At 43.3% G+C, this 26,355-nt stretch overlaps 1 protein-coding gene across 8 annotated transcripts in view; it reads right to left on the bottom strand.

The window, feature by feature from the left end:
* SLC4A7 (solute carrier family 4 member 7) overlaps positions 1-26,355 on the bottom strand; it is a 156,855-nt gene that overhangs the window by 64,828 nt on the left and 65,672 nt on the right. For all 8 annotated transcript variants that reach the window (XM_075315261.1, XM_075315259.1, XM_075315262.1 and 5 more), the window contains exons 3-5: positions 14,419-14,562; positions 5,625-5,763; positions 2,348-2,508 (exon numbers count right to left, since the gene is read on the bottom strand). In XM_075315261.1, the coding sequence (XP_075171376.1) occupies positions 2,348-2,508; positions 5,625-5,763; positions 14,419-14,562 (444 nt within the window). The remainder of the gene's footprint in view (positions 1-2,347; positions 2,509-5,624; positions 5,764-14,418; positions 14,563-26,355) is intronic.

The following is a 26,355-nucleotide window of genomic DNA, read 5'->3' as shown; positions in this document are numbered from 1 at the left end:
GACATCAGGGAAGTCTCTAATAACTACATCCAATGTTGTCAACACCCGTTTAATAAAATCTACACAACTTATTATTAAAAGGAAAGCAGTTAAAACATTGTTATGACCTACAGTGTCATTAGCTCTTGTAGTACAATGTAGGCCATCTCGTATCTTCACGCTGTTTATTGGTTTCAGTTGCCCGAGGCTTTTCATCATACTAGACTTTCCAGACACATACTGAATAATTGCAAAATACCTTCCATCACCCTAAGTGTCAGAAAGAGACTGTGCTTGTGTGTGATGACGCCAAATAAAATCACAAAGTGATGGTTACGGCCCTGGACTGCACACTGGGCCAGAAGGTTACACCCAGGTATAAAAGTTATGGGTGAAGGTACGTGTTTGGCAACACCTGACTAATGAATGACCCAACACTAACCTCTACTGAAGTTTCTAGAAAGAAACCTTAAGCATCCCCAAAAACCACAAACAGAACATCTACAATACGGTGATCCGACCATGGTGGTACAAACAGCCCTATAAGCCAGGGAGTCAATTGTGGCAGGTGTGGGCGATTATTGACCTATATAGACCTGTCGGTGATCACCCAACGAACACGCAAAATGCTCATTCATTGGGTAAATCATGGTTAATGACAGAGGATGTGCTGCTACATGGGGACAGAATGAGCACACTGTGCGCCGGCCTGAGTAAATTAGCGCCAAAGGACTGGTTTATAGCCAAATCGGTGCTCAAAGAGAAGAAAAGCCTATACAGTTTGGTGAGAGGGAAACAATAGTGAAAATAGCTATGTAAATGGAATTCATCAACTCATTAGGCATCACTTTGCTTGGATAACCAGGCAGATGGAGCCTTCACATTGATTTCTGCCACTCAAGAAAGAGAGAACATTAAAATAAATAAATGAATGAATGAATGAATGAATAAAATCTAGCATTAAGCTTCATTAGCCTGTGTATGAGAAGATCCAGTGCATACAAGCATTGTAGGGTTAGAATACTAGTGCTGAAAAGTCTGCCTAATAAGGGTCTGTTCACACAGGGGGTCACTGCTGCATTATTGCTGTGTAATTTATTCAGTATATTTGGTGCAATAAATAGGCGTTTTACAGTACCAGCAAAATGAATGAGATTTCTGATCTTCTACACTTGCAGCTCCCCTCCCCCTTATAAATAAGGCTAGTTTCACACTTGCGTTGAATGGCATCCGTTCCATTGCGTTGTGTGACGGATGCAACGGATGTGTTGCATATAGTAGCACAAAGGATGCAACGGAGTGTACAAAACAACGGAATCTGCTTTTTTTTTTTTTCTTTACAGTGTTACCAGCGGCAGACTATTGTGAACGATCAGCTGATCACCCGGCTGCCGGGTGATCAGTTGATTGCTCACAGCAGCCAGCTGCCGGGTGATCAGCTGATCGCTCACAGCAGCCGGCCGCCTAATGATCAGCTGATCGTTCAACAGCAGAGAATGAGTGCGGGGTGGGTGGAGCCGAGCGGGGCCATGGCGCTGAGGACGTCAGTGCCGGGCACTGCATGGTTGGGGACAGGTGAGTGAGTGAGCGTGCGTGCGTCTGTGTGTGTGCCTGTGTACATGCGGCGTGGAGTGTGGGAGGGGGTGGAGCCAAGCAGGGAAGTGTCGGGCTCCTTGCACACGTAGCCAGGGTAAATATCGGGTAACTAAGCAAAGCACTTTGCTTAGTAACCCGATGTGTACCCTGGTTACGTGTGCAGGGAGCAAGAGAGAGCATGCGCAGTGAAATCCTAAGGATTCCGCTGCTCAAAAAACGTTACATGCTGCGTTCCTTCCGCCCGGCGGAAGCAACACAGGTCCATCAGTCGCAATCCGTCGTCCATACAAGTCTATGGAAAGCAGTAGAATCCCTTAACGGATTCCGTTGTTTTCCAAAACGGCGGATTGCGACTGAAGGGAAAAAAATGCAAGTGTGAAAGTAGCCTTAAGCGTTTATTTTCACATATTCTGCAGCAGAAAGATTCTGTCAGCGGTGTTTACCCATTTAAATTCACAAAAAGAAAAAAGTAAAAAAGGCTGTGAACACGTACACTGTATGCTGTGCTTTTTCTGCCATCACTGTTTTTTGTTGCAAAAAATAAAAATCTTCTCCAAATTCACCATGTGTGAAGATACACTTATGTGGGAATGTCTGCACAAGTCGGGATAAGAGCACTGGTCTGCAAGGCGCCATTTGATCCGATGGAAAGACCAAAATGCGGATGCACTTCAGATGCAGATTACTAGTGACCCATTGAATATTATCAATTTTTCACAGTTTTTGTTTAGCTGTGCACAAAAAACCCCAGAAATATACGATCTGCAGTTACCTGCTATCTCCTCGATAGTGCCGGCTCGCATATCCAACATCACAGTGCCATTCAGTATGCAGCTCCGCAGCTCAAAGAGGCTGTGTAGAGAAAGGGTGGCCACGTAGGGCTTACTCCACCTGTCCCCACCATCTTCAACATCCTCCTCAAACTTTAGCCACCTTTATTAAAAGAAGAAATAGCAATTAAAAAAAACAACATTTCACAAATACAAAAAAAATAAAAAGAAAAAAGAATTAAAGCGTCATGAATAATCCTATACAATTTACACTAATAAAAGCCAATATCTGCTTCCAATTCACTAAAACATCCTCATATATAGCGCCACACTGTCACATGATGGACATCGAGCTCTACAGCGCCAAGGGACATGCAGATGCCTTTGGCTCAGCGTACACCCAGTAGCTTAAAGGGACCCCAAGAACAGATACTTGCTGAATGATTACAGCCATACATGTTTAAAGGGGTATTCTCATCTCCAAGATTTTATCCCAATATGCTGTAGGTGTAATAATAATAATTATTATTAATAATTATTAACTATATTTATTATTATTAGTAAATACCTCAAATTAGAAATGTAGACTACTTCTCCTGATTGGCTATGTCACTTACCTCATGTGCAGGGCATTGTACCTGAGGTATCCATAGTTACGGCCACAAGCAATGGCACTATATTAGTGGATCTAACCATGGATACCTAAGCTGCAGTGCCCTGCACATGAGGTATCAGACATGGCTACATCAGGAGAACTAGACTACATTTCTAACTGGAAGTATTTGCTAATATTACATCTACTACATATTGGGATAGTATCTTGAAGATGGGAATACCACTTTGTGATTGTGGGTTTTTATCATTTTGTGTAGGTTCGTATTTTAGGCGTGTTGCTCTGTCCATTCTATGTATTATTTGTCCTGTCTGCAGGTTAATAACCCCCTGCAGTGCTTCTGTCTTTAGCTGTGGGGGAAGGTGGCCTGGATTCCACCCAAACTCTGTTTACCTGGGGGATTATTCAGTCTGGCTCAGAAGGAGAAGAGAGAAGCAAGAAGACTCATCCTCTGTGGGAGAAGCGGAGGCTCCCCAGAAAGACCTGGACATTTATTGCTTACTGGACTGTATCCTTGTTCTTGGACTATTTTACCCTCAGTGTGGTGGATTATTTTATGGACCTTCTGGATTGCATGAAATAAAATGTTCTTTGGATTGTTCACTCATCTCTTGCTCTGTTGATTATGTGATATCGGAGAAGGACCCCGTGACACGCTTTAACTTTTAACAGGACTCTAGTTGGATGGGCAGGTCTCTGGCAGCTTCTCCCCACCCAGTGTCAGTAACAGACAAGTCTCTATACATGAATGTAGGGAAAGATCTGGCACTCCAAATGGGCAGGGAGAAGCTGCCAGGGAACAGCCTGTCTGTCTAGTCTCCCATGTGCCTCTCAAAGTAGGTTTCTCTCTGAAACACTGCTGCTATTTGAGTCAACCACATCTTACAGCCAGGGTCTGATATATGCAGCCCATGGAACGGCTAGCATGTTTCAGCGGTCAGGCTCTTTTTAAGACTAACTAGTTCAACAAGGTAAATGAGGGTACAGTATCTTTATAAAAAGCCATATCAGCCCAACGCAACAGTCAAGCACTATACAAACATTACTTTGCTTCCCGGAAACTATAAAATGGTTTACACTATGCGGGTTTCGTCAGAAAATGTCAGGCAGCATTTACGCATTTGTTGATTGGAGGTCGATTAACAGGCCTGTCACACATGCCGACTGTGTGGACATGTACAGAACGATCAGTAATAGATTGTTCTGTGTATATAGACTGTCACTGCACACACTGAGCAACATGTGCTGCTGTGTACAAACAGGATAATGTGCTGCCGAGAAAGAGCATTTTTTTTTTCAGCCAACTTAATAATCATGTCACTTAACAGACAAGAGTTTTACTGTTTATATCTTATCAAGTAGGTGTCTTCACCTACTTTCGAGGCTTCTTTGTGGTTTTTATGGTGTTTTTTGTTTTTAGTTCATTTGATGTAGTGGGCAAATCTGGTGACTATTACTTACTGAAAACACACCAAGAATTCACTTGAAGACTTTTTGAATGTAAAAAAAAAAAAAAACACAACAAAATGGACAAACACTTCCTTTTAAATCAACAGGAAACTTATTTTAGGAGTGTTTTGTATGTAGGTTTTAGACCAGAATACACCTAAAAAAACAAACAAAAAAATCCTGTGCTAAACCCTCCCTTAGACCATGTGCACATGGCATAAATTGGATGCCGCAGAGCCGCCAAGTTTTCCCAGGCAAAGCGGCTTGAAGAAAACACTGGCAGTCATTTTCCTGAAGCCCCGCCGCCAGCAGCTTTGCCATCGTTCTTGTGGAAGTTTTCACCTTATAGTGCGAAGTATAGCACACGATAATCCTAGTGGACGCTGCCTAAGAAATGAGCAAGTCACGTCTATTAACCACTTCAGTGTTTCCGACCCTTGAAGCAGTAAAAAGAAGTGACATAAGATGGAACCATCGGCAGAGCAATGTTGTTTTGACATTGTTGGGCTCCATGTTCACCTGATGGGGAGTTTTTCGGCCAGAATATGCCTGATTTAGATGCGGTGTATACATACTTTTAGGACCATAGGATGTGGTGTTAGATTTATTTTGCTAGAAACCTTTGTAGAGCTGCAGAGGATTGGAAGCTCCTCAGTTTAGAAGCAGTAGTCTTCAACTCTGGAACAGTCCTCAGCCTTCACATATACAGGGGACAACTGGTTATACATAGGGTTAACAAGCAAGACAAGACTAATGAACTGAAAAGCGGTCTATGCTATGAGTATCTGAGGAGGGGTCTAGTTTCAAAGGTCACGATACCAGTCTCTGGCCTGTCACCACTCATTAGCAGCTTTCTAGGACAACTATATTCTAAAGTTTTTCTTTAATTTTGTCTTCAAACATTTTACGCCTTCTATCTTTGTAATCATACAGCATTTTTTTTTATTCTATACATTTAGCTTTCCTTTAGGTTACTTTATACTACGGTTCTATCCGTAGACTGTTTCCAGTGGAGACTATTTATAGTGAGAACAGAATTATGGGATGCCTTTTTGCGGTTATATCTGGGAGCATGCAAGCCTTTGCAAGAATGTCCCACATCCATACCAGGAAATGTGGATCTCCAGGTGTCACAACGTGTATAACTCTGCTGTATGCCGCCTACAATGAAGAGCGCTGGTGGAATATACTCCGAAGATACAGAAGACTCCCCTCACCTTGCAGTCTCCTTCCATTCACATTCCTCTCCATCCCGAAAGCAGAGCTCATCCATTTCTGTGAAGAGGTCATGTGGGATGTGTTCTTCATCATCGTCCTCGGTGCCCAGAATAAACTGAACACGTTGTGATGGGGTGTCTGCACAAGGTCAAAGCAACAGAGTGACAGCTTAGAATAGGATTACAAATAAAGTCCTCACCTAAAAAAAAAAAAAAAAAAAAAAAAAAAAAAGGAAACTCCCGTGTTTAACAAGGTACCATATTTGTTTGCAGTTTACTTTTAACCCTTTATTTGACCATGGGGTGTTTTCACCCTTTTCCACCCAAACCAAACTTCAGAATGGAAAAAATATATATTTCTTACTCTTCCTGGAGAAATATGCACCAAACTCATAAGGAGGCGTGCACCTCTTAAAGAGAATCCGTCAATAGATCCATGTTGTCTGAACTATTGGCAGCATTAATCCCAGTCTTGGACGTTTTTCTTGGAAATGCTCTGGCGCTTCAGAGAAAAATGTATGAAAAGCCGGACTGGAGAGACCAGACTAGTCCGATGCCGCCTTTACCCTCCAGGTGATTGACAGATCTCTCTCCATGTACATACTAAATAGTGCGGAGCAAAGGAAGTCTACTGAGTGGGTCATCAGACTAGTCCAGTCTCCTCTATAGTCACCAGTTTTGGGGATGTGATGAATCGGCCCCAGATAGCTACAATCAGGAAACATGGTGTGAAACGGTGATGTATAACATTCTCTAATGCTTTGGTGCTTAGTTAAGCCCATTCTAAAATTTGTGTAAAATAAAAAAAAAAAAAAAAAAATAGCTATAGCGTAAAGAAAAAAAACAAAACATTTTAGTTTTTAAAAGGATCTTCCTCTCCGCCAATAACTTTAGGATAATCATATATAGAAACAGGACTGGCGTGGAACAGACAAACTGTCGGCAGTTGGTGGTAATATACATTCAGCGTAAAAGGAAAGTGTCTAATGCCCATGCTCGGGTCTCAAGCAGCATGATTGGCTACAATTTTCATTGTTTCGGAAAGCTTGATCTCCCCCCCCTCCCCCATTGAAATAGGGATTGTCCTGGACTGACATTGATGAGCTAACTGTATGACCGGTCACAAAGGTTAGTCAGGTGAGGCCTTGACACCCAGCGCCCCCAATGATCAGCTAAAAACTGTATAAGCAGTGTATGTTGTGTCCTGCACCGCACATTGCGGAGTTCGGGCCGCTGTGTGAACAGTGTTCAGCCGATCACAAGATGTGATGTGTCAGACCCCACCACACTCACAATAGAAACCTATCCTATAGAAAGGTCATAAGTCATGGACAACCCTTTTAATTGTTATTTGTACATCACTATATGTATGAGGTTCTTACTATGTGACTATAGGTTATGGATAAACACTTTTTTATGTATTTCTAGCAGTCGCCCCACAGATCACAGCCAAATGGCATGTCCCCTTCCTAGTTTACAGTGGAAAAATCGTGTGACATCAGTGACTCAGCCCTAGTGCCTGCACAACAAAAATAAAGAGTTTAAAGGCGTTATCCATTACTTTAGTATTTATATGAACTACTCTTAGTATAAGTCCTCATTAACAGGTTAGTGTTGATCCAACAGCAGTGAGGTAAATAGGCCCTGAGCAGCTTCTCAACAAGAACCACTATACAGTTATCGGAGCTGTGCAGTTCTGGAGCCGGTAACAGCTGACCCATGGAGGCCTTAGGTGTCAGACCCACACCAAATCTGATATGGACGACCCGCCCTCCATATGAAGCAAGCGGATATAAGGTTGATGGAAACCGCTGACCCATTTTTGCTGGTGAATGTGTGACAGCTCGTACCCCCACACATCACTAGAATGAGGGTACAGCTCTGCCCCGAGCCGTCTGAGTCCAGTCCATGAACCATGAAAGCAGGGGCCGACACATACTCCACTGCAGCCCCTGGCAAACTCTTCCTCACTGGGATTGTGAAGGGAGGAGTCGGTGTGTGGGATATGATAAATGCACATTTGAGGAACATTTTCAAGCTTTTTTTTTTCTTCATATAGGATTAAATTAAAAAAAAATTAGTTTTTCCCCCCATTATGGGATTTTTCAGTTGTCCTCATTGCCTGAGTTGACAGGTAAGAAGTTGGGATCATAAGATATAAACTAAACAAGGCACTTGCCTGAAGTTATATGTACAATGGTATAAACAAGCATGAAACTACATCGCTCATTGGGGTTTCTTTAGGAATGTTATAAAAGAAAAACAAGATAAAAAACCCCACAACAACCCTGACTGATCAATGCACAGAGCAAGCTCTGTGTTTATAATATATCCATCCCAGATCTAGGCATGGGCACTAATCTCAGAGTTGTGACAATGGTCACAGGCGCATCTAGGGGGGGCTGGCGGGGCACGTGCCCTGGACGCAGTGTCAGGGTGGGCGCTGTCGGGCCGACTGATGCAGCACTCTGAGTCAACACCTGTCAGCAAGTGCGGTGATGTATGCTGCGGCCCCTGGACAGAGTTCTGGGCACCGCAGCGCTCATGCCGGCAGCCACACTTCTCAGATTGCTGGCTCTTCCACACCTGCACGCAGCAGTCACTGCTGCATGCAGGGTCTAATTTCATCTGTTGGGGGAGCTAGCACGCATTGTGCACTGCGCTTCCGTCCCACAGAAGAAGGTAAATGCTAGAATGCACAGGTTCCTTCAGGTAAAACTTGAAGCTGGTCACACCCACTAACCTGGAAGGAGCCCATACATTCTAGGATTAACCCACAGATGAAGATGAGCCGAAGTATCAACATCCCGCCGAGCTGAATATCCCCCCCCCCCACAGCTGTATAGCCCCAGAACTTTGTCCCCACCTTCCCAGTGCTGTATACCCCCACCCTAGTGCTGTATGCCCCCCAGTACTGTCTGTCCCCACCACCCCAGTGCTGTATACTCCAGAACTGTCTTCCCCCAACCCAGTGCTGTATATACCCAGAACAGTTTGTCCCCACCACCCCAGTGCTGTGTACCACTTCAGAGCTGTATGCCCCCATTGCTGTAGGTCTCCAGCCTCTCCTATGATGTATATAGCAGTGTCAGCGTGCACTGTGTGCGGCCATGTGTTAGCCATGGCCACCAAAAAGAGAGGCACAGCCACATGCCCAGGAGGAGGCAGATGGGAGACAAGGGGGGGGGGGGGGGGGGGGAGGTGAGTGAGGCTACTGCTGGTTTCCCCATATTCATACTTCTAATGTGTGTGTGTGTGTGTGTGTGTGTGTGTGTGTGTGTGTGTGTGTGTGTGTGTGTGTGTGTGTGTGTGCGCGCGCATTATGTGTATCTATGTAGGTCAGTGTATATGACTGTATATAGATTTGTCAATTTAGATGTATTCTAGTGAATTTGTCTTTAAATATTTATATATGCGTTTCTATGTGTGTATGGGGCCGACAGAATTTCGCCCGGGGTCCACAAAAACCTGGAGCCGGCCCTAAATGTACTGGAAGTTGTAGGTTCATGCAATACCAATGTGTATGGGTCTGACCTGACATTACAATTTATGTACGATGTACTGCTTGTGGTTCCGATTATGTATTTCTGTACCGATGAGGGTTTTGATGCGGTGTTTCTGAACTGATGGGGTTATGTGGATGTATTTCTGTGCTGCTGGTAGTTCTGATAATGAATTTCTGTACTTCTGGTGGTTGTGATGCTGTGTTTCTGTACGGTTGGGTGTTATAATTCTGTATTTCAGTACCTCTGCTGGTTCTGGTGCTGTTATTAGTTCTGATCCTGTACACAAGTAATTCATAAATTGTAAGATTGGACAACCCGTTTACTTAGAATTGGGATACACTACTTAATTATACAAGTAAAGGGCTTGTCAAAGTTTGAGATTAAATTCTGCAGTGACTCTAGTTGACTGCAGGCTTCTGAATTCTCACAATGCATGTTCTCCACACTTTTAGGATTCTCCGGTGCCAGTAACGAGAGTGGATGGTCATGTGAGCACAAGTATGAGATTTTTATATTTCTGGCCACATTCTGATTTGACGTGTCCAGCCTCACTAAAAATTTATTTTGAGTGAGGCCACGCATGTCTTGTCGGCACGTGACCACATATATGTAAATCACATACTTGCAGTTTCCTGACCTCCCACTCTCACCGCCGGCACCAGAGAATCTCGACAGCGGGCAGTGTGCGCACACTGAGAATTCAGAAGTCTGCAGTCACCTAGTGACTGCAGATTTTCATCTCAAACCTGGACAACCCCATTACTTATTAAAATTAAGCACTGTAGCCCAATTATAACAGCATGTAATATACTCCCTGTCAGGATTCAGCTCTGCTTCTGGTTCCAGTAGTCATCATATGGCCACACCACTCATATGTGATTTTCATACTTGCATGTGATAACTGACTTCTCTTCTTAAGTTTCTCTTTGAAAATTGAGAGAATTAAATTATTAAGCGCAGCTCATGATCCAGTGACTGTGCAAATCACATATCAATGATTGGTAACAATGGGGGACGCCAAACTGAAGTCTTGCCCTGGGTGCCAGAAAGCCTAGATACACCTCTGCAATGGGTGCTATAGATTTTATTCATTTGTGGACTGTTACAGCTTCAGAGAGGTCTAGTGTGCATAACTGGAAGTGCCGGAGACTTCTGATCATGCGCACTGCCTGGCGTCCGATACTGGATCAATGAACACTGGTACACGCGTCATTGCTGGTGATGATGCTGGCAATGGGTATTGAATAGCATGTTAGCATGCTCCTGTGGGCGTGCTAACATGCTAAGAGGGTGGAATGAGCGCAGGACGTAATGCCTTTACAACTAGTTCCTGCGCTCATTAGTATATCATATAGGTTCTTTAGAAATACTTTTTCTAAAGATCTCTTTATCTATTCTACTAGATACAGGGACGGTTAGACAGGGATTAGCAGTATGCACTCAGAGCCGCTTGTGGTTCTGGGTGCATATTACACCTGACAGGTTCCCTTTAACTCATGACAAGCTGTGGCGTTCCCACTCCTCAGCCTAAACGCTACTTGTGAGACGCTCCAGTCTCAAACAGGCGTGCACCATGAATCAGCAGCGTCTGACTCCACCGCGCCCCCTCATCAAGAGAAATTTTTCTTGCTGGGCTTGATGAATGCAGGCCGCACTGTAGACAGATTACACACGTAATCTGTATCACAAAAAAACCCAGCATGTTTACTGCAGAGAGTGAGAACATAGCCTAGGGCTGTATCACATGTAGAGGATAAGGAGGGTGTGAAACTGCAAGTCTTCATACAGTCATCGGTTATTTGCATTTTCATAAACATTTATCTGACGTTTTCCTTGTGGATACAATGATAGACAGGGGTCAGCATGAACGCTCTGACCCACATACCGCAAGCTACAGTGTCCTGTGTGGTCTGACATCGCTCCATCATAAAAAGCAAGAGTTATTCCAACTCGCTAATAAAAGGCTGAGACAAGTGTGACCAAGAACCACAAACCGGAAACGGGGCTCAGTAAACAGCCCAACACTATGACTGGTGCCGTACGGTTTTCGTAACTCCAACCACTGTGTGCAACCTTGTCATTTTGGAGATGCTCTGAACGGTCACAATCAGACCTTTTAAAAGTCACACATGTCCTTATTAGTGATGAGTGAACACTGAAATGCCCGATGCTCGTGGTACGCGAGTCGAGCAGGTCAGATGTTCTGGAAGGGCTCAACTGGAGTAATGACCATTATGGAAAGTCACTGACTGGGCAGTCCGGGCACTCCGCTCACATACAGCCAGATATATACAGAGCATTTCAGGGGGAGGGTGGGTGTTTTTTTTTGTTTCTTTTGACACGCTATATCCGAAAATGTTGTGAGAGCCATTCAGAGACTGCGACTGGCTCTCCTGGGGTGATTGCTCACATTATGAAGTGAAGCAAGCCTGTGCTTTGCGGTCATTGTTTCATGGATGACACATCCGAGCACCCGCGATACTCCGCCTACCACTGCGAGTACCTGAGCACCCCGATGATCGATCAAGTATCAAGAAGCTTGCTCAACATACTCCTTATACTTGCCTGCATTTCTATATTCAAACGCCAACTTCAAGACGTGACTGTTCACTTGGTACTAAAAAACAAGGATGTTCCCATCAACTCAAGACTGCGGGCCATTATCCTCGATGGATGCAGTGCAGGGAAAAATCCTAGGTCTCGTTCCCAAGCAAAACAACTAATATGAACGAGACCGGTATCCAGCTACTGGCAAAAACTGCAGTCATCTACAAACAGCATTATTTTATGGATATGCTCCAAAATAGAAAACAGCTGTCTGTGCGTTTCAAGCACCTATAACTAGGTTTTTAACGCTTGAAATGCAAAACCAATAGTTTCTATTTTATTTATTTCTATTTTTAGAGCATATCAATAAAGTAATGGTTTTAGAGGAGTACATGTATTGGTTGCAGCTGGATATCACTTTTCTTCATAATAACTGTTCACTTGGTGCCTAACATATCCCAGGGCTTGACAGATGCAGATATCAGAAAATAACATTAAACCATCATTGGTGGAGTCTAGAACAGCTGGATTCGGTCTTGTAAACTTGGTTGGGTTATGTCCATACAAAGTCTTTTTGTTGTTTTCAGTGCAGAACCTACAAGTTATTTTTGAAAGGATTTGGTGAGTTTACCCTCAGTATCTGCGCCAAAAACTCCTCACAAAACGTAGTGTATACAGACAAAAGTCACAACTAAAATGTGAAAGTTCCAGCTTCTGTTCCAATGAAGCAAGAAAAAAAAGTATTAAAGGCCAGTGTCTATTGCTTCACACAGCACAGACATGTAGTAAATCACTGCAGATACCCAAGTGAACTAGTTTCCATCAGACATAATGGGTCGCATGTCAAGGGGCAAGTGTCTCATTGCAGTCTAGAAATAGCTAGATCAGGAGAGCGCAGAGGGATCAATGCAGCTGAAATAACGTGGCTTTATTTGGTATAACAATGTGCACAATATTCATTGGTAAAGTCATATTTTACAATGAGGTTTAAAAAATTAAAAGCAAATCGAAATGGAAGATCACAAGTGTTCTATTTTTTTAGATTTGCTTTTTTCTCCCATGGTATAATCCTGCCTATCTAGTCTCCAGTAATATACTGGACCAGTCATTCCGACAGTCTGTCCTATATTATCAAATAAAATGCCGATAAAGCGCAAAGTTGTGTTTGTACTAAAAAGAAAAACCAACAAGTCGGTAATCCACTTTGACATGTTGCACCCTCTTTAGTCTCAGAATCAGTTGGGATCTTAGAAATCTACCCTCATGTTAGGGTATGTGGGGCTCAATTCATGAAAGTGATTACACCAGAAAACGGCCATTAAAACGCTTTGCATTGTGCCAAAGAAAATTGCTACTTTTCAAAGTATTAAAACTTTTTTTTTTTTTTTTTAACTTTTGTTGCTTTTGTACAAGATTCCAGCAGCACTGCAAAAAAACCAAAAAATAAATAATGTACGTAGAGCTGCGAGGAGCCGGATGGAGCATGACTAGATCGGCCCAATTCATCAAGAGTAGAGGTATTTCTTACACCAGTGGCAAGTGTTCCTAATAAATTTGGTGTATATTATCCCTGCACTATCCGAAACACCAGTGTTAAAGCGCACCAATCACCAGGATTTTCGTATATAACCTAAAGCCAGTGCTATACTGGCACTATCAGGCTGAGTCTATACATACCTGTAGTGGTCAGCTCGGATGTTTAGGTTTTGAAATCCAAGAAAGTTTATAAAATCGGCAGCTTCTTGAATCACAGCAGCGGATGATCAGATAATAGCGGTGGGGGGGATATTCATAGTCATGCCCTGGTTGAATTAGCATAAGTATTATACAATCTATTTTAATTTCTGACTAGCAGGACCTGTGCTGAGGTCATACCCATGTGACCAGAAGGGGCGAGGCCTCAGCCAACAAAGCTGATACTAGGAAGCAACATTTTTCTGTTGGCTGAGACCCCGCCTCTTCTGGTCACATGGGCATGACCTCACAGGTCCTGCAAGTCAAAAATTAAATCAATTGTATAATACTTATGCTAATTCTAACAGGGGGAGGGGAATAACTATTAATACCCCCCAGATATTATCTGATCCTCAGCTGCTGCCACTCAACAAGCTGATTATTTTGTAAACTTTACTTTCTTGGATTTCAAAACCTATACATCAGAGCTGACCACTACAGGTATGTATAGAATCAGTCTGATATCAGTATAGCACTGGCTTTAGGTTATACACGAAAATCCTGGTGATTGGTTCCCTTTAAAGGGAATCTGTCACCAGGGTTTTGCTCCCCCATCTGAGAGCAGCATAATGTAGAGACAGAGACCTTGATTCCAGTGATGTGTCAATTACTGAGCTGTTTGCTGTAATTTTGATAAATTAATGTTTTTTTCTGCTGCAGATCTCGCAGTTATACAGAGCTTATGAATATGATGGACTACCTGGCAGCTGGCCAAGTAGTCCTCTAATGATAATCTACTGCTGATTTAATCAGCAGTAGATTATCAAAACTACACTAAGCAGACTGGTAAGTGCCACATCGCTGGAATCAGGATCTCTGCCCCTACATTATACTGCTCTCAAATTAGGTGGCAAACACTAATGACAGATACCCTTTAATGAATCGAGGCCTTAAACCCAAATTCATCAAAAAGGTTTTGCCAAAAACAAAAAGCCACATGAATACACTCTTAAGGTTGGGAAAATTAAAAGTAAAGGAAAATGGATCTGTCAGAAATTCGGGGTTACCATGGTTTGGAGATTCTCGTCCATCATCTTTGTCGTTTTCTTTTTCTCTTCTTCTTCTGTGATGTCTGTGCCCGCGATGTTTATGACGTCTACGGCTCTGCCTCCCTAGCGGTACATGAACTCCAATATAAACTGCTCTGTGACCTAGAAGGGAAAATTAAATGAAAATTAGCTCAATAAAATGAAAGACGACATTTAGAATGAACGCTACTGCCTCGAAAAGGAGTCTCTAGGCAACATTTATAACTTTTGTCCCCAAAAGGGGGCATAAAGGTTTAGATCACGGCATGACCACAATAAAACAAATGGCACTTCCTTGCAATTATACATCACGGGTTATAGTGGACAGTATATGCTTTTATTAACCCATAAAATGCCAACAATTCATTGATCGCTTAGCTCTAGTGGCAGCAATTAACAACCAAACGGAAGAAATGAAAATGAGGAGTCAGATCTTGTCCTGCAGCAGTAAGTAAAAATCTCATAGTGCAGCGTATAAAAAACATCAGCAATCATGATATACACACTGAACAAAAATATAAAATGCATCACTTATTTTTTGCTCCCATTTTTCATCAGCTCATCTCAAAAGACTTTTTTTCTCTCAAACATGGTTTACAAATTTGTCCCAATCTGTAAGTGAGCTGTTCTCCTTTGGGCCGGTGTCCCACAGGCATCTATATTGCGTGAGTTTTGCAGTGCATCACCCATCACGGACTAACAGGAGTGGGTCGGTTGCATGCATCTCTATGCAGCTGAGACGCTCCTGTGAGCAGAGTGTGAGTCCTTGACTGGTGATGCACCGCGAAACTCACGCAATATACGCTTGAGGCAATCGCAAGTGGGACACCGGCCTTGCTGAGATAATCCATCCACCACACAGGTGTGGCATATCAAGGTGCTGATGCGACAGCATGATTATTGCACAGGTGTGCCTTAGGCTGGCCACAATAAACCTCTTCAATGTCTGTACGAAGATGGTGGATATTGGCAGGAACTTGAACATGCTGTCGTATACACCAATCCAAACATATGCTTTATAGATTATGTGTCCGGTGAGTGTTCTGGTCATGCAAGAACTGGGATGTTTTCAGCTTTCAGAAATTGTGTTCGGATCCTTGTAACATGAGGCCATGCATTATCATAGTGTAACATGAGGTGATGATTGTGGATGAATGGCACAACAGTGGTTCTCAAGATCTCGTCACAGTATCTGCGCATTCAAAATAGCATCAATAAAATGCACGTGTTTGTTGTCCATAACATACGCTCGCCAATACCATAATCTCACTGCCACCATGGGCCACTTGATTCACAATGTTGACATCAGCAAACCGCTCACCCACACAACGCCATACAGACTGTCTGCGATCTGCCCTGTACAGTGAAAACCGGGATTCATCCGTGAAGAGAACAGCTCTCCAACGTATCAGACGCCATAGAATGAGGATTTGCACACTCACTTCGGTTACAACCAGGGCTGTGGAGTCGGAGTCGGAGTCGTGGAGTCGGAGTCGGAGTCGGAGCTCATTTTGGTGGAGTCGGAGTCGGAGTTGGAGTCGGTATAAAATGCACCGACTCCGACTCCTAAAATATATAATAAATTGGGGACAGGAGTGCAATGCAGAATGTGCTGAATATTTTACTAAATAATAACATTTAGTATAATGCTTATATTTAAGTGAAAAATTTATTGTAGTATAATGTGAACATCAGACATTTAATTGTTTTTATGATACAATAATCAAGATATTTGGATAGAACATAAAATATTTATTGGATACAACTTTAGAACACAAAAAACTAATAAATTGTAAATATGTAATATTATATATATATACACAGTGTATATACACACACAAGATATATATGTAATCTACTGTATATTACATAGTGTATTACATATTTACAATTTATTACAGTTTTTTGTGTTCTAAAGTTGTATCCAATAAATATATTTTATGTTCTATCCAAATATCTTGATTATTGTATCATAAAAATTATTAAATGTCTAATGTTCACATACACATATTCATGTACTACAATAAATTTTTCACCTAACTATAAGCAATATATGTAGGAGTCGGAGTCGGAGCCGGAGTCGGAGTCGGTGCAAGAGAATTTGAGGAGTCGGAGTCGGAGTCGAAGGTTTGGCTTACCGACTCCACAGCCCACAACGACGAACTGCAGTTAGGTGGAGCCCCCGGTGAGGACGACGAGCAGATAAGCTTCCCTGCTGGATCCGATCCAATCTCTAAAACGGTCACACTATTTAACCCCTTCAGTGAACACTAAAATGAAAAACAAAAAAAAAAAAAAAACCACACACACACACACACACACACACACACACACAAAAGCGGAACAAAACTTGATCAAAAAGTGGTACGAAAATTAAAAAAAATGGTATCACTGAGAAGGTCATCTTGTTTTGCAAAAAAAAAAGCCCGCATTCAACGCTGTCAGCAAAACATAAAATAAAAAATTAAAAAAAAAAAAAAAAAAAAATATATAGCTATTAGAATATAGCAATGCAAGTATTTGTATTTTTTTTCTATTAAAAAAAAAAATGTTTTATTGTGTAAAAACCTTTTCCTGAACTGCAGTTTCATATTCAGACTCAAGACTCAAAATGGAGAGCAATACAAAATTAAAAAGAAAATCTTATGTGTCCAAAGTCAAAGTCAAAAAGTCCTCACAAGACTGCTGACAAAGATATTTTCGCTCTCAAAATACGGTGATGCCAATTTTTTTTTTATAATAAAAACAGTTTGCAGTGTGATAGTAACCAAACATAAAAAAACTATACAAACCTGGTATCACTAATCGCACCAACCTGAAGAATAAAACTGTCCAATCACTTATACCGCACGATGAATGACGTAAAAAATAAATAAATAAAATAAAACCCATTCTTGACCTGAACGTTCAATTCTTACTCCCAAAGACCGCAGTAAAGCTCAGCTCACATTTATCCTGCGCTCTACGCTAAAATTGGAGTTTCCATATAAATCTCTGAAATGTGCAATTCCGACAACGCCCCGACAGAACTAACTAGAATCAGGCAGAGGGACTCCCTTTGGACTCAGTGTGTCCTATGATCTGGCGGTGTCCACCTTTTCAGTGGTGCATAAAAGCGTGAACGAACACAGGTGTGTGCACTTCAGAAAGCAGACACGGCAGGACAGAGTCCAGATGGAGTCCAGATATAACGCTGCTGCCACTTTATAGCGAATGGATCCCATGGGGTGTCATCAATCAAAGTCATTCGGATATTTTGGGCTTGTTCACACGAGCATATAACACGACCGAGTGCTATCCGATGTTTTATCACATACCACTCGGACCAATGTAATACTATGGAGCAGCACAGAACTGCTACTACTTTTTTGTTACACTTTCTCATGACAATTCGTCATTGAGAAAATCGCAGCATGTAGTGAGTGGCTCTGATAAACAGGCCCGATTCGCTTGCGAGAGAGAATTTATGGCTGTGTCAGGGCAGCCTTCGATGTAAACCTTGATGTAAGTGCTCAATGTAGAGCACAGGATAAGACCTCATTCACACATCAGTATTTGTATGCCAAAAGGAGGAGACTCTCCAAATCTTAGAATGGATGTCAGTCTTTAAATTATAGTAAATCTCTAAGCTTTACTCCTGGCTTTGGCATACGAAAATTGAATTAAAAATACTGACATGCTAATGAGGTCTAAATATGATCCAAAATTTTATGTAAAATGTTCCCAATACATGCTTCAACTCAATCCCCCCCCCCAAAAAAAAATAAAAAAAAAAAAAATAATCACAAGTCCCCACTCTGGGCCATTATTTGTCAATGGAAATATAGGGTGTTTTCATGTTACTGATAACAGAAAAAAAAAAAAAAAAAAAAAAAGACTCTGGAAAAGCGCTATGGCTGCACACAAACTCCCCCCCCCCCCCCCAAAAAAAAAACAAAAAACAAAAAAAAAAAACAACAAACAGTGAAACCTGGGCTCAAAATGCCAAATGCCCCCCTCCTGTGCCCTACAGTGTGCCTAATCCACATTTAACGTTCATGTTTGGCATTACTATAGTGAGGCAAGCATGCTTAAATTACCAGGCACGTGTCTCTAGAAGCAGAAGTTGGGCATAATTTATGGGCACTATAATGAACTGGGCACTAAAATGTACTGGGCACTGAAATGGCAGATTTGGAATTTTCACTCAGCAACATTCATTGCTACTTATTTCTGGAAAACGCCCATGGGAGTCAAAATCTTCACTACACCTGTAGATAAATTCCCAGAGGGGTGTAAATTCCAAAATGGGGGTCAGCCAATTTTGCGTTCCTAAAGACAAATGACACTTCCTCCCTTACATGCGCCCAAACCGTAGGTTTCCACCACATATGGGGTACTGGCGTTCTTATGAGAAATTGCACAGAAAAAAAAAAAATTATAGGATTTATTTTCTCCTGCTACACTTGAAAAAATGCAAAATTTGGGCCTAAAGTAACAGTATTTCTTTTTTTCACGGCTCAACTTTATAAAATACTGTGAAGAAATTTGGTTTCGAAAATGGTGCTGATGTAAAGTAGACACGTGGCAACTGATATTAACTATTTTGTGTGATAATTATTTCATTTAAAAGCATAAAAATACAGTTTGAAAATTGCAAAATTTCAATTTTTTGTCAAAATTTGATTTTTTCATAAACACAAATCATATTGACCAAACTTTACCACTAACACGAAGAAGTGCAACGTGTGATGAAAAAAACAATCACTGGAAGAATACTGAGTCAAAAGCTCACCAAAATGGCATCAGCTGTGTCGTACAGTACAAGCACAGTGGATGGGTTTTCTAGAAATCCCATGCCCATTGTGCTTGGTTTTCCCGCAATGAAAAATGACCTGCGGTGCAGTTTCCCGAGCTGCACCACGTCAATTCTTTGCTGCGGAGACAAGCGTTTTCGATAGGGAGAACACAGCGAGAGGCCGCAACTCCCCAAGCCCGGATCACGGGCATGAGCATCTGCAGTCTCCTGCGGAGGAGACTCGCAGCTCTGCAGGTTAGGACCCGCCGGGTCCAGGATGTATGGGCCATGATCATGGGCACATATCCTTAGACATACACACAGCGTGGCCAATAAGCCTCTAGGTGTGAGCAATGCAGTATGTGTCCAACCTCTGAGGGAGCACTAGAAACTAAAAATTGTATTTAAATTTATTCTCTCTTAATATAATTTGCTCGTGTTTTATGCAATCTTAGGTTTTTGCAAGTGCTGTAATCTTCTCTATAAGGCTATGTGCCCACGGAACTATCTGCGGATTTTTCTGCATCAAAATCCGCAGCTTTCCCCCGGAATCCGCACCTTTTCATAGGTGCGGATTTGACGCGGATTTTGTGATTTTTTTTTTTCATTCAATTGAATAGGCAAAATCCGCACGAAAATCCGCAACAATAATTGACATGCTGCAGATTTTTCCGCACGAAAATCCGCACGATTTCCACTGCGGAAAAATCCGCAGCGTAGGCACAGCATTTCCCAAATGCCATAGAAATGGCTGGGGAGTAGTTGTGCTGCAGATTTCTGAAAAATCTGCGGCAAAATCCGCGCATTTTCCGCAGCGTGGGCACATAGCCTTACAGCTGATATTGTAATAATTTAGTCTTTGAGAAATGCCATTATGCTTAACCCTTTGACTCCTGGAGGGGGAGGTGGGTGTGTGTGTGTGTGTGTGTGTGTGTGTGTGTGTGTGTGTGTGTGTGTGTCTGTCTGTGTCTGTGTGTGGACGATTATTAGCCCAGAGCCCAGTAGGTGATTAAGGAGAGTGTTGTGGATCTGGGATATGGTTAATCTATGAAACTGATTCAGGTTAAATTTACAGCCTGAGTGGAAGATAAAACACATAAGTGAAATGGATGAACCAGTTTATAGTTAAATGTATCAGTTTGTTCCTTAAAGCCATGTTCACATTGTGTTTTGCCCTCACATCTGTGGCTCCATGGGGCTTACATCTGAAGCCCTAGAAAACAGGATTGAGGCGTATGCACTGGCGGACCACTTACTGTATTGATGCAGATGGATTTACTGTGTTCTATCAAATATAAATTTCAGCCGTTCCATTTGAGGCTGGCTCCAAGACCTGGCTGACGGCGTCTTGGAGCCCATATCGAACGGGTGGATACGGCCAAAGATGATGTCCAACAGAGCACAAAGTGACAATCTGTATCATTACAGTAGGTGGTTCCGCCAATGCACAAGCCTGAATCCTATCTTCCAGGGCTTCACATGTAAGCCCCAAAGGAGCCACTGACAGGGTAAAACACAATGTAAGCCCGGGCCTTAGGCTATGTCCGCACGTTGCTTTTTACCTGCTTTATACCTGCTTTTTTACTGCTTTTTCAACTGCAGCATTTAATGCCAAAATGGTTGTGTTCTGCTTTTCAAGCAAAGTCTATGGGAATTTGGGTTTCTTGTCCGCACTATGCAGTTCAAACTGCAGCCTTTTTGTTGCAGAACTTTGGTCAAAAACTCAGCTTTGCAGTGCAAAACCCAAATGGCAAAAACAATTGACATGGGGGGCTCCCCATAACGTGGGGCTCCCCATCCTGAGAATACCAGCCTTCAGCCGTGTGGCTTTACCCTGACTGGTATCAAAATTGGGGGGGACCGCACGCCGTTTTGTTTTTAATTTATTTATTTATTTTACTGCACTACATAGACCTGCCCACCGGCGGCTGTGATTGGTTGCAGTGAGACAGCTGTCACTCAGCATGGGGGCGTGTCTGACTGCAACCAATCATAGGCGCCGGTGGGCGGGGGGGAAGCAGGGAATACGAGATTGAATAATGGGCGGCCGGCATTTTCAAAAGCAAGAGAAGCCGCCAGAGCAGTCTGACAGCCGAGCAGCTGATCGGTGAGTATGAGAGAGGGGAGAGAGGGGAGAGAGGGATAGACCGACAGAGAGACAGAGAGACAGAGAGAGAGAGAGAGAGAGAGAGAGAGAGACCGACCGACCGGGAGACACAGAGACCGATAGACCGAACCAATACGCACAAAAGAAGTGACATGTCTCTTCTTAGAACGCGCGCTTCGGGCAGCAGCCGAATCGCTGCGCTCCAATACGCCATGTGCGCACGGCTCCTGCATAATCTTCATAGATTATGCTGGGGGACGCAGGCAGTTACGCTGCGGTACAGATCGCAGCGTAACTGCATGTCAATACGCAACGTGCGCACATAGCCTTACACACGCCACGCAACTCATTTGGATATTAAAATAACATTTGATCCCCACCCCCCCATAATAAATGGGGCTTTACTTTTAGGTCATTCTTCTTTATATTAAAAAAAAAACAAAAAAACAAAAAACAAAAAAAACAAAAAACAAAAACAAAAGAAAACTGCAATGAATTTTCTGATGACACAGTCTGCTATAGACTAGCTAGAACATTTGGATTTTCTTGTGGACAAGAGTTAGGTCATTGTTTCGCTGTTAATCTTTGCCATGCCCCGATCGCTCCATTAAAGGGAACCTGTCAGGTGCAATCTGCACCCAGAACCACTAGCAGTTCTGGGTACATATTGCTAATCCCTGCCAAACCGTCCATGTGTCTAGAGGCATAGACAAAAAGAGATACCTTTAGAAAAAGTATTTGTAAAGATAGTTTCTTATATGCTAATGAGTGCAGGGACTAGTCACAAGAGCATTACTCCCCTTGGCTAGTCAGCCCACATAGCATGGTAGCACGCTCCTGTGGGTGTACTAGCATGCTAATGAATGGGCAGCGATGCCATACATTCCTCACTGTTCTTGGCGGCCGGCGGAGGATGGATGCGCACTGCAATTGATCTGGAGTCCTCAGCACTTCTGGTTATGCGCACTGTACCTCACTAAGCTGGGAAGCTTACACCCGCATCAAAATTTAGTGCACATGATCGGAAGCCTCGGGGACTCCGGATCATGGGCACTGTGCATCCATCCTCCGTCGGCCGCCATGGACAGTGAGGTATGTGCGGCATCGCTGCGTATTCATTTGCATGTTAGTACGCCCACAGGGGCATGCAACCATGCTATGTGGGCCGACTAGCTAAGGAACAAACGCCCTCGGGACTAGTCTCTGCGCTCATTAGCATATAATATACAATCTTTAAAAATATTTTTTCTAAAGATCTCTATCTATGCTAGTGTATACAGGGACTGCTAGGCAGGGATTAGCAATATGCATCTAGAACTGCTCGTGGTTCTGGCTTCATATTGCACCTGGCAGGTTCCTTTTAAATATGTACAAAATCCAGGAAGAATATGAAGGAATATAAAATAAATTCAAAATATATAATAAAATAATTTAATAATAATAATATTAACAACAACAACAACAACAACAACAACAACAACAACACACACACGCTATATGTCTCTTTACCCTATCAACATTCCATATATTAGCACGGGTCAATTATTATATGGGCTACTTTTCATGCTTTTTCTCTGAATCAATTGAATATTGGTAGGCACGTCTTCTGAAGGAACCAGTGAGACAGATTAAGAAGTTTCTCTTACAGAGGTATTCTTTTTTACTTTTAAAGAAAATTACATTATTTAAGTACACCGGTACTTTCATATCTTGTACAATAGTCCTGATCATGGGGTGGACATACGATTGGTGCAATTTATTCAGGGGCACAGGAGGTAAGGGGGCCCACGAATACCTCCAAAGCAGTTGGAATTGTGCATTATGAAGACCCATTAGATTAAAAATGGGCCCCATGTATTTTTCCTGCACAGGGGCACTCGGTCTGTGTCCACCACTGCTGATCAGTATCAAATCCTTTAGGACAGTGTTACTTATTTTTTGTTCATGGAGCTCTTCTAGCTTTCCCGATGCAGTCATGACCGATTCTTGGCTTTGCCATTTGTCTTTTATGGAGCTTCAGGTAACAAACACGACAGCACCCGAAGCCCGACACCGCACCTGAAGCCCGACACCGCACCTGAAGCCCGACACCGCACCTGAAGCCCGACACCGCACCTGAAGCCCGACACCGCACCCGAAGCCCGACACCGCACCCGAAGCCCGACACCGCACCGCACCCGAAGCCCGACACCACACCCGGGACTCTCCCAATTAATACAAGGGATCAATCCTTCCATTGTAATCTGTCTTGCAATACCAAAACAGCACATCAGGCACTTGACTTCCTTCTTTTCTGACTGTTGCACGTATTCTCGCTATTATTTCTTTCCTATAGGAAATTATGTAACCACTTTTCCAGATAAGGTAAAACAATCATATCATGGTCGACGACACTTATAACAAGAACACGTTGTTGTAATGCTGCCCTAATCCCAGGGTCCTGTGCAGTATCAGATTTCTACCCGGTGCCAAAAATAATCAGACTCTGCTCTATTAGTTCTTCATGCACAACAGAGTAACATGTCCACAAATAAAATACTAGGAAACAAAAAAAAAAAAAAAAAAAAAAGAAGTGTAACCAAATATCCAATAAAACTCATGCAAATACCCACTCATGTCACATTCCCTAAGGCTGCTTTCACACATCCGGTTTTTGCAGTGCGGCTCAATCCGGCTCAAAAACCTATGCAATGGATGCGGCGAAAAAAACGGATCCATTGCATACGTTTTTCCATGCCGCCCGTCTGTTTGACGGATGCGGCTTGATAATGAGCAGTGCAAAAAAAAAAAAAAACCGTATCCGGCGGCCGGATGCGGTTTTTGCCACAGGACGCCGCATCTGGCGTCCATAGGATTGCATTATAAATGCGGCGCGATGCGTTTTTTTCGCCGCACAAAAAACATGCCAGGCAACGTTCCATCCAGCCACCGCATGGGCTAAATATGCCGCATCCGGCAAAAAACGGACGCAACGCAAGGCCAAGCGGCACAATACGGCGCTAATGCATGTCTATGCAGAAAAAACGCAACCGGCGGCAGAAAAAAAAAAAAAAAAAAAAAAAAAAATGCGTTTTTTCTGCAAAGCGCTGTATTGTGCCGCTCAGCAAAAACCGGATGTGTGAAAGCGGCCTAATGCATTTCTTTTATCCTTTAAAATAAATATTTTCAGTGCTAGAGTGCTAATGAGGTTCAAGTCTATGCTGAGCTTCAGTCACATTGTTCTGTATGTCCGGCCATAGGAATAGGGTGAAAAATGTATCCACAAATATACAAACTACACTAAAAGGTGTGTACACAAGCCCAGTCATATGCAGTGAAAGAAAGTCTTGCAATACACGAACAGTTTGATATATAAACGCGAGTGATGTCATGCGTTATTTTTTTTTTTTTTTTGCAGCCGCCGTCAACTTCACATTGGTTTTCAAAAGCAATAGAAGTCTGTAGCAGAAAAGTTTCCCCACTCGGAGAACAGTTCTGCCAGTTACAGGACATGTTCACACCACATTTTAGAGCCAGTTTCTCAGCCGGAAATGCTTGAGATACAAATTAATGTAAGTCTATCACCCCAAAATGCAAATTAAACTAGTCTAGTAAGGCTAAGTTCACATTTCCGTTGTTTTGTATCAGTCACATGCGTCGCTTGACGCATGTGACTGATGCGCTGTACAACGGATGACAAAGAACAGAATTCTTTGTCGGATTCCGTTGTGTGCGGGGGAGCCGAGCGGGGCCGTGGCACTGAGGACGTCAGTGCCACAGGGACTGCAGGACGTGTGAGAGTGTGTGAGAGAGTGTGTGAGAGAGTGTGTGAGAGAGTGTGTGAGAGAGTGTGTGAGAGAGTGTGAGAGAGAGTGTGAGAGAGAGTGTGAGAGAGAGTGTGAGAGAGAGTGTGAGAGAGAGTGTGAGAGAGAGTGTGAGAGAGAGTGTGAGAGAGAGTGTGAGAGAGAGTGTGAGAGAGAGTGTGAGAGAGAGTGTGAGAGAGAGTGTGAGAGAGAGTGTGAGAGAGAGTGTGAGAGAGAGTGTGAGAGAGAGTGTGAGAGAGAGTGTGAGAGAGAGTGTGAGAGAGTGTGTGAGAGAGTGTGTGAGAGAGTGTGTGAGAGAGTGTGAGAGAGAGTGTGAGAGAGAGTGTGAGAGAGAGTGTGAGAGAGAGTGTGAGAGAGAGTGTGAGAGAGAGTGTGAGAGAGTGTGAGAGAGAGTGTGAGAGAGAGTGTGAGAGTGAGAGTGTGTGTGTATACACATGCTGGGGGCGGAGCCGAGTGGGGGGGCGGGGCCAGGCGCTGAGGATGTCAGTGGCAGTGCTGCGGTCTGCATGGCTGGGGACAGGTGAGTGAATGTGTGAGTGTGTGAGTGAGTGTGTGTACATGCGGAGTGCGGGAGGGGGTGGAGCCGAGCGGGGGGCGGGGCCAAACTAGGGTGTCAGTGGCAGTGCTTGTCTGCATGGCTGGGGACAGGCGTGTGTGTGTGTGTGTGTGTGTGTGTGTACATACATGTGCGGAGTGCGGGAGGGGGCGGGGCCGAGCGGAGAAGTGTCGGCCTCCCTGCACACGTAACCAGACTAAATATCGGGTAACAGCAAAGCACCCGATGTTTACCTTGGTTACCCGATATTTACCTTGGTTACGGGCCTACACCGCTTAGCGCTGGCTCCTTGCACCGTAACCAGGGTAAATATCAGGTAACCAACCAAAGCTGGTGACGTGTGCAGGGAGCCAGAGAGCATGCGCAGCGAAATCCGACGGATCGCGCTGCTCAAAAAACATTACATGCTGCGTTCCTCCCGCCCGGCGGTCAGTCGTTCCACAACTGATCAGTCGGGCGGAAGGTGCAACGCAGCATCATCAGTCACAATCCGCTGCTCATACAAGTCTATGGGAGCAACGGAATCCGCTAAACGGATTCCGTTGTTTACAAGTGCAGCGGATTGTGACTGATACATTTTAGCGGAAATGTGAACTTAGCCTTAGAGAGTTATATAAAAGGACTTGGCCCATCTGAAAATCAGACAAGCAATATAAATTTCATTGCTGTAAGG

This window comes from Anomaloglossus baeobatrachus, chromosome 6 (assembly GCF_048569485.1).
Source record: "Anomaloglossus baeobatrachus isolate aAnoBae1 chromosome 6, aAnoBae1.hap1, whole genome shotgun sequence".
Taxonomy (NCBI): Eukaryota; Metazoa; Chordata; class Amphibia; order Anura; family Aromobatidae; genus Anomaloglossus; species Anomaloglossus baeobatrachus.
The sequence above is the reverse complement of the archived record's forward strand: the minus strand, read 5'-3'. Positions and strand labels throughout refer to the sequence as shown.